General features: G+C 34.4%; 1 protein-coding gene across 1 annotated transcript; it reads right to left on the reverse strand.

Moving 5' to 3' along the window:
* Positions 1–664: 664 nt before the first annotated feature.
* Positions 665–7,544, reverse strand: LOC145037228 (potassium transporter 8-like). Its single transcript, XM_078985844.1, has 8 exons — positions 7,169–7,544; positions 6,583–7,069; positions 6,439–6,492; positions 3,724–3,984; positions 3,590–3,642; positions 2,942–3,065; positions 2,490–2,747; positions 665–1,973 (listed from the first exon to the last, which is right to left on the reverse strand). Exons 1-8 carry the CDS (start codon positions 7,208–7,210, stop codon positions 889–891), a joined length of 2,364 nt encoding a protein of 787 aa, XP_078841970.1. The 5' UTR covers positions 7,211–7,544; the 3' UTR covers positions 665–888.
* Positions 7,545–9,869: the final 2,325 nt, after the last annotated feature.

Raw genomic sequence — 9,869 nt, forward strand, 5'->3', positions numbered from 1 at the left:
CGAAAAGATTCATCTTCAACCCTCTTTATGAAATTTATATTTTGATTGTTTAGTTTTTGTTGTTATTGAATATTATCATATTGTAGATAGATGATATTTTAGATATTATCATTGATATTTTGATGTTTAAAAAGTACATATATGATATTTTGATATTTAAGAAGGATATATATGATATTTTGATGTTAAAAAAGGATATATATATATATATATATATATATATATATATATATATATATATATATATATATATATATATTAAAATTTATGAACGGTAAATATGATATTCAGAAATTTTATAAAGTGTAAATTTGATATTTAGAAATTAGGTTGGATAAATATGATATTTTGATGTTTAAGAAGGGTATATATAAAATTCAACATATTCAAAAGCAAACATATATAAAATCTCAATATTGACAACTCTAATAGGCTAATTGATTTCATTAATAATTACAATATTAGGCATACTCACCAAAATATTAACAAAGTAATGATTCATTTTCTTTTTTACTAAAATCAATTTTAAACATTATAAACAATTAATTAGTCCAAGTAACTTTCAAATTGTTTCACCCGTTTAAATCATATTTTTTCTTAGCTAAGGTTTTTAATTTAAATTATTTGAGTGCCATTTTTAGTTTATTTTTTTTAGTATAATACATTTGATCCAACCCATCTTTTACCTTAAGATATATACAACAAAAATCACACTTCATTACATGCACTTATGTATCTCGTGTTTTCTCGTATCTTTCACGATGAATAATGTTTAATGCTTATAGCCCATGGGCTTACCAAATAAGCCCAAGTGTTAGACACAACAATGAACGGCCTTCATCGTCAAATGTATATCTCAAAACCAAATTTACCATAATACCCTCAGAATCAAACTTGATACACCATTCCAACCTCTAACGTAGACGCTTGAGGGAAACTCAAAGCATTACCCGGACCTCGAGAATTTCTCCTTAAAAAATCATACCCAAAATTGATCACAAATCTCTTCATCAAACTCGAACCCCTTTTAGCTTTCACATAACAATGTCCTCGGATAAAAGCTAAACCCGCTTCACGTGCCTCCATAAGTTCCCGCAACTCTTCTCTCACTCCCGTATCCATTTGGGGACTCGCGGGTAAAACAAACCGCACCCTCTTCCTCGGAACCGGCGGTGGTGCCGCCACAACCACCGCTATCTCCGGCGAAAACTCTGTTTCCTCCTCACACATTCTAATACTCCCTTCGGAGTTCGCCGAAGCCACTCCGACAACCGCCATCTTTCTATCGTTATCAGAATCTTCTGATAACAAATTATCGCTAGTGCCGGTAACAGAGTCGTTACCGGCACTGGTTTGTCCGGACCGTTCGGTCCGGACAAACTCTGCTATACAGCAAATGAGATCGTTTTCAAATCCCACATCGTCCATGTCAACATCACGGTACCCGTATCTCGCTATACACCGATACAGTCGATACTCTTTCGGCCCGATTCTCCCAACTAGAAACCGCTCCTCAGGCCTTACGTGAGGCACAGGGACCGATTTCACACATAGGAACACCACAACTTGGTGAAAAGCCGGGAGGTTTGTTACAAAATGTGAGAAAATTGCAGGGATCCCAGAAACGAGCTCAGTGTGAATGAGCCCGATTCCGCGGACCCGCATGATACCGAGAGTGGGCCCGAGGCTTAAGAGCCAATTGATTGAGACTTTATTTTGTACGTCGAATTCGTATTTTTTTATCGTCCCGTAGTGCCATACGAACATAATGACTAGAAAGATGATCGAGAGGGCCACCGGGACCCACGCACCTTCGCGGAATTTTATTAGGGATGCCGAGAAGTAGAGGATTTCTATCGAACCGAAGAAAAACATAAACGCGAGTGCTAAGAAAATGCTTTTTCGCCAACATAGAACCATTACGAGTGACATTAGGCACGTGGTTACCAACATAACTGTAATAACTGCCAAACCTGTAAAAAATCATAAACATTAGACATATGGTACAAATATTTTTAATTTTCACCGGTCTTTTTGATAAATTGGATTTATTTGTAAAAAAATTAAAATCGAAATCATTTCTTATACAACATTTTTATAAGATTAGTATGACAACAAACTTTAAAAAATACAATAAAAAATAATCTTTTTATACAACTTGCAATTACAAACCACAAACAAAATCCTAGTATTCTAAAAAGTCCTTACCAGGGATATAATGTTTGTACTTTATAACTGTAACAATTTTTTAAAATTTATTTCCATACTATGAAAGAATACTATAAAATTTGTTTAGTATGAAAGAGGGTTAACCCTACAATGGAACCGGTTTCAGTAGTTTTAGTCCGGTTGAACCGGTCCATTATACACTTCAGTGTTGAACTGTTTTGCCCATATTTACACTCAAGGTCCTCAGAGAATATTGAATTGGGCAAAATACACCCTGAAAACAACAGCTAAATTAAACTATTCTGAGAATGGGTACATACCTGCTGCATTGCTTATATGTTTTGTATCGCGAAAACCAATTGTGACTGCTAAACATAGCAGCATCAACGTCCAATTGATCTCAGGGATGTAGATTTGACCATGTTTATTAGTCGGGGACGTGTGGATAATCTTTACTCTCGGAAAGCAACCCAATGCCGAACACTGTTTGATGATCGAAAACGTCCCGGTGATTATGGCTTGGCTTCCGACGACTGCAGCAAGTATCGCGATTCCAAGAACTGGCCATCTTATTTTCTCTGGTATAGTAATAATAGATGCAAAATTCGATCAATTTCGCACAAAATCGGAATACAGATCAATCTTAATTGGCTTTTCTTTAACGTAATTGACACAAAATTAGATCAATTTCGTACAAAATAGGAATACAGATTAATCTTATTTGTCTTTTCGTTACAGTAATAAGCACAAAATTAGATCAATTTTGGCCTACCGGGAACAGATACGTAGAATCCGATTCGATAATCGGTTTCGAGGATGTGATGTTTCGAGAGATACGCAGCTTGTCCCATATATGCGAGAATCAAGGAAGGATAAACCACGAAGGTGAAAGCCATCTGCATAAATGGGTAAAAATTATTAAATGGTAAATTATAAGTTGTGAATCTAAATTGCTTTATTAAAAAAAAAGGTATTTTGATAATAATATTTTGTGATAAAAATTGGATTTGGGTTTTTAGTTACGTTTAATTTTAGGGTTTTTAATATGGGTGGCAAAATGGACACTTGTATGGATGACTGGATAAAAAAAAGACAAAAACAATCATATTTTATGTATTAATTATTAATAAATGTATTTTAAAAAATATTAAAAAAATGTTGACGGGTACAACCCACCCACGTGTTTTTGAGAAAATATAAAAAAGGGTGGTTGGTCTGTTGGATTTGTATTTGGTAGTTTGGTTTGATTAGGGGTAACATGGTAATAATCAATGACTGTTAACTTAAACGGTAACGGAGGAAAACGATAAACGATAAGAAACAGTGAACCAAGGACCAGATTGAAACAATCAATATACTAGAGGGGCTAAAAGTGTAATTTACTAACATATCAAACAACTATTAGTTTGAATGATTTTACCTTGATTGATAACTGTGAAAAATGACCGAGATCAGCATACATAGCCTCCGAGCCTATAAGTCGGAAAAAGTCAACAAAAGTCAATTTGGAAGTCAAGAAAAGTCAACTCACCAAAAGAACGGTTGATCGAATACCTGTTATACACAACAAAATCCCGCCCAATGACATCCATCCGCCTTTTTTTGTTTTCTTGAGAAACTTGTACATGTAATAAGGCGAAAGTGCTTGGAAAACTTGTGGATTCCAATGAAAAATGTTGTAAACTCCAATTGTGCTAATGCACAAGAGCCATGTTACCACAATTGGTGCAAACAAGAATCCTACACGGTGGGTCCCGTAATGTTGGAGACAAAATAAGAGTACGAGTATGATGCAAGTAATCGGAACTTCTACATCTGGAATTATCATGTGAGATGTAAATCAGGTATACAATGACCAGTTAGACAACTGACTTAAAAAGCCTAATACAGTTTGTTGTTTTGATTTGGTTTTTTTTTCACAAATTTAAGATATTAAGAAATTAAAACATACCTTCATTAATTTGTTTGTCATAGCATCTTATTTTTAGTTTTTCCGATTATAGTTTTGTACTTTGTAAAATATACCTAAGTATAGCAATGTCATCCACATACAAAGAAATTATAATTGCTATAATTGGATAGAAATAAAAGCAAGATGTTATAACACACAAATAATTGAAAATATGTTGGTGTTTTTGCATATTAATTATTTATTATAACATCCTACTTTATTTCTTTCTATTACAATATTGTATTTGCACCTTATGTTTTTTCTTATCAAGGTATTGGACTTTGAAAACCCTATCTAATTTTAGTATTATACTTCCAACATTTTCTTATTAAAACTTTATACTTTGAAAATTCTATCCAACTATACCAATGAATATTGCCTTGTAATCGGACGCCATGGCCATAGTTTACTGTTCTAATTTTTAATAAGAATAGATGAAAATAGAATAATATACTAAACAAATCAATAAAGTACTTTACTATTTCTTGCACATAACCCTTTAATCAAAACTTGATCCAATCTACAATTTTAGCATTTTAATCATAATTTAACGTTTGAATTTTTGGTTGTCCTATTTACTTTTATTCCGACATAATATTTTCTCTTCAAAAGTGCGTCTCTTTTTCATTTGCTATAACCCACTTCAATCTTACATCAAAAAAACTTTAAAAAAAAAAAAAAAACAAAAAAAAAACACCACCAACAATCCCTGTCAACCTATTACCAAACAAACGCGATAACTTATCAAATGAAAATGAGTTTAAAGTGGGAAATCATATTCATAAGTTAGTGGAAATGTTAAAGTAAGCAAGAAAACGATTCGATAAAAAGCAAATCCATCACGTATTTTTTGCAATAATCTGACCTAACTTACGTTAAAAAACCAATTAATTGTTTTTTTATTATATTTCATGCTACTATATTACTTTTTAAAGAAACTTTATTGTGAAGATAAATGATCATGTTTAACTTGCATTCTTGACCTAAAACTCAATAATTTTATATGACAACTATAGTTTATGTAGTTGATGGTGATTGAATTTTAGACAACGATAGAAACTTTATCTCGAAAGGTCCCTCAAAATAATTTTTTTTTTTAAATATAAATTTGGTTACCCTCTCTTTGTCCACCTACAGCACGTTTGAAAGAATAATATTTGTATAGATATCAAAAGTAGTCAAGAATCTGAATAATTATAGAATAAAACCAAGCATTTATTTCCTAATCATGATCTTGTCAGCATTTGTTCACTATTCTTTTGAAATGGGCACGAAGAATATCAGCCATAAAATGACTTCGCAAAGCATTTCAAGATTTTTTTATCGTGTTCAACTTGGCTTCGTGTGTTGTTCTTGTTCATGGGTAGGGGTAGTTTTGGAATTTAACTTGTTATGGGTAGCTTTGTAATATAAATTTGTTTTGGGTTTATAAAGAAACGACAAACTTAATAGCGAAAAGTCTAAAACCCTTAAAGCTATCAACAATTCAAGAACAACAATTCAAGAACAACAATTCTACCCGAATTGAAACTTGTTTTCCTATTAATAGATTTTCAAGATATCTAAGGGTATCTTCGGAAAATCCAAATTATTTCGGATTTTTGAAATTTGAAAAACCCACAAATTCAATAGCCAAAACCCCAAAACTAGCTAAAACCCTTAAAGCTATCAAGAACTCAATACCCGATTTTTTTTACCCAAATGGATTCTCGTTTTTCCTATTCATAAACTAAAAATGATAGATTTTCAAGATAATGTAGGGGTGTTTTCGGAATCCAAATTGTTTCAATTTTTCAAAGAACCAAGAAACTCGATAGCCAAAAATAGCAAAAACCCTTGACGCTATAAAAAAATTCAAGAACTCGAAGAATTAGAAATTCACAAAATTCACTAAAATCTACGACTTGATTATAAATTTTTTTGGAGGGTGTGACGAAAGTTCCTTTAGTTTATGAATTTGTATTATAATTTTCAAACGTATCAATCAATTATAAAAACTAGACCAAAATGGCTCATGATGATTTTATTCTTCTATAAATCTAATACTAATTTTGGGAACCAAATTGTTTAGGCTTCTTGAATTCCCAATTGATTATAATTCCTATTTTCATGCAAAAAAAATAATCTTTTACAAAATAATATTCTTTATCCTCTTTAACTCCAAAAATGGAGGGGCACTTTACTGTAGCTCATCATGGCCACAAATTCAATTCCAAAAACCAGTCAAGAACAATTAAATGCTCAAAAGTAAACAAATACAAGAATTCGCATTCAATTGAACAAATTAGGGTAGAAATCAAATTGAAACGAAAACTTACATTGATGGTGTTCTTTCGACATAGAAAGCTCAAGCCCAGAAACAGCAGAGAAAACTGAAAAAAATCACAAACGACAAAAGGGTTTTAATCTTTTTGCAAAACCCAATACGAAAAGGGGAAAATTTGGAATTTCAAGATCGATACCGGAGATCGCCGGCGTGAGAACGCCGTCGCCGATGACCATACAAGTACCAAGCAAAGCCAAAACCAGCAAAGCTTTCTGCAAAATTTTGTGTTTTTCGAGCGTCGATTTCAAACTCAAACCAATATCCCTCGAACCAGAAGTAATTTCGTCTTTTTTATACTCGTAAAGCTCTTCATCTGCAAGCTGACCATTGGGCAAAGTGCTTACACGAGCATGGCGACATAGCAATGTGTACAAAGCAAAAGTCCCTCCTTCGCCATTATCGTCAGCTCGAAGAACTATGAAAACGTATTTCATAAGTGGGATTAGAGTTAATGTCCAGAACACGAAAGACAAAACCCCAAATATTTCTTCATTTGATTCTGAATGTTGAATGTCTTCTGCAAACGCACTTTTGTAAACGTACAAAGGAGAGGTGCTTAAATCGCCATAAACAACCCCTAAACTTTGATAAGCTAAAGTCATCACAGTCCTCCATGATTCTTTCTGCAACACAATGAAAGAAACCAGAATCAAACTATTAAAAAAACAAAAAAAAAACTTCGAAGTTTTTGGTTTTAATCGATTGTTTTACTCTTTTCATACCTTAATTGGATCAGAATTTCGGGGTTTGGCCTCAATATCCATCTCTTAGAACAAAAAAAGACCCATTTTTTACAGGATTAACAACGATGGAGATGAGGAAACAGAATAATTGAAACGCTAAAGAGAAAAAGCAAGGAAAATGAGAAGTGGTTGTGAAGGAGTTGTGGGTGGTGAGAATTAGGTGTTGGTGAAAGCATGAAAGATAAATAAGAGCGTGCGTGAGTGTCTGGTTCTTTGGGCTGAAATCCAAAATGGTTAGGGAGGGAGAAGGAGAGAGCTCCACTTGTAGGTTGTATCAAGTATAAAGATCCTGAGTGGTAGAAGACACATGTTTTGTGTAATCGGATAGTTGTGGGCGGTGGGGTAATGGGGTTGCCATTTGGCTTCACATATATTCTTTATAAAAAAAAATTTGGTATGTTATTCTCAACTAAATACACTTTATAGGTGAAGTGAATCAAAATGTAGAATATTATAATTTTTTCTTTGAGTATGGTCCATCTTTAAATTTTGTACCAAGGAAATACAAAATTGCAAGAATAAATTTGCAAGAATGGTTCCGGAGGTAAAGTGAAAATTTTCATTTTAGGCTAAAAAAGATTAAACTAGCATTTATGGTTCAAAGATTTTCATTTTATTGCGAACTTAGTCTATTTTGTCTTGATTTGTAACATCCGGAATCCCAGGTATATTATTCTAATAATTTATTTTTGGAATTTGTGAAGGAATTCGACGAGTTGATGCTTAGACTCGCCGAGTAGGGTCGCGATTTATCATCCGGGTTCGCGTTGGACTCGACGAGTCCACGCTGTTTAATGAAACCCTAATCCTCCGGGGTTTGAGCCTATTTAAGGGCACTCTTAGCCTTCCATTGCGGCTACTAGTCCCTTGAGAGCACCCTAAGTGAGATAGATCATTTGGGAGGAAGGAGAAGCCATATTTGATCTTTCTATCTTTGGTTTAGCAAGAAGAAGGTGATCAAGAGCAAGAGGAGACTGAAGGAGGTGTGATTCCAGTTGTTTCAGAGTTCAAAGACTTCAACTTGAGGTATTTATTCGGACCTTCTTCAGTTTTGGTATTGATACTTAGAGTTAGGGTTTTCTAACCTCCTTTGAGGATGTTTATGTGGAGCAATTGGTCCCTTATCGAGTTTATGCTTTGGATCTGGACTCAAAGAGGTCCAGAGACATTAACCCTTGGAGCTTTATGAGTTATCTTGGGAGTTATGAGCTTAGGATGCCATTTTTAGGGCTAAATCACCAAATGATACCATCTAGATGATATATGAGTGTCAAGGTCTGGACTTTACGTGGTTATTATGCTTGGGAAGGACAAATATATGGATTAGAGGAACAGATCTGACCTCAGGAGGTCAATGGAGTTTGTGCATGGCATGTACTCGCCGAGTTGTTCTTGAGACTCGGCGAGTTGAGTCAGGGTAGCCCCGCGATTTCTTACCTGGGGACTCGTCGAGTAAAGGGAGGGACTCGACGTGTTAAATGGGACTAAAGAGTTAAGTGGACATAGGTGGACTCGCCGAGTTGCCCAAGTGCACTCGCCGAGTCGGGTCAAAGTTTGACCGCTGACTTTGGTTGACTTTTAGGTTTTGGTCAACAATGAGGGCCTTTGAGCCAAAGGAGGGGTAAAATGGTCTTTTACCCTTATGAGGGTGCTTAGATAGAGTAGAGTCTAGTTATGAGATTTATATTTATAAGAATATTACTTTATGTGTTTAGGCGGAAGCTAGATCGTATTCCTACCGAGTCAGTGATTTACCGGGACATCTGAGGTGAGTCTTCTCACTATACTTTACCTAGAGTGGTAATTAGAGTTATGTGCTAGAGTTATCGTATTGTGACATCCCCATTTTTACGGCCAGAAAAGATCGATTTGTTTATGCTTTGTTTTATAAAATCAGAGTAATCTTTTAAAGAAAATGGTTGCGGAATTTGTTCCCAAAACAAGATAAGATAATAACTTATCAAAACATTTCTCAAATAGAATGTATTTTCATTTAATAATAAAACATCGGGATGTCATGTTCCGATACAGACATATAAGCATAAACAGAACTTACATTTAATTACACAATTGATTTATATCTCCTTTAAATCTCTCTGTGAAATATGTCTTCGTATTAATACCTGTGATACAAAGAAAACTGAGTGGGTCAGGCTTGGGAGCCTGGTGAGCATATAGGGTTTTCATCCCACAATGTTATATCATATATTTATAAATATAGAACATTCAAACTTGTACAATTTCACCATATAAAGGAAACTCTTATCCCACCCCATCGATCCTCACAACGACACGATCTAAACTCTCGTATCTAAAATTTTCCTCTTTACCTGATCCCTACTCACGGATCTAAAACTAACCTTTTTCACCTGATCCATACTCACGGATCTAAAACTATCTGATCGATACTCACGGATCTAAAACTAACCTCCTGATCTGATCCATACTCCCGGATCAATAATTGTACCCAATCCATACTCCCGAAATAAGGACAATTAACTATACCCTAATCCTGATCTGATCCATACTCCCGGATCAATAACTGTACCCAATCCATACTCCCGGACTAAGGACAATTAACTTAGTCTTAATCCATACTCCAGGACTAATAACAAGTTTTATCTCTTTACTTGATCCATACTCCCGGATCTAAAACTAACCTCTTGGTCTAATCCATACT

This window comes from Lactuca saligna, chromosome 3 (assembly GCF_052625555.1).
Source record: "Lactuca saligna cultivar CGN05327 chromosome 3, ASM5262555v1, whole genome shotgun sequence".
Lineage (NCBI taxonomy): Eukaryota > Viridiplantae > Streptophyta > Magnoliopsida > Asterales > Asteraceae > Lactuca > Lactuca saligna.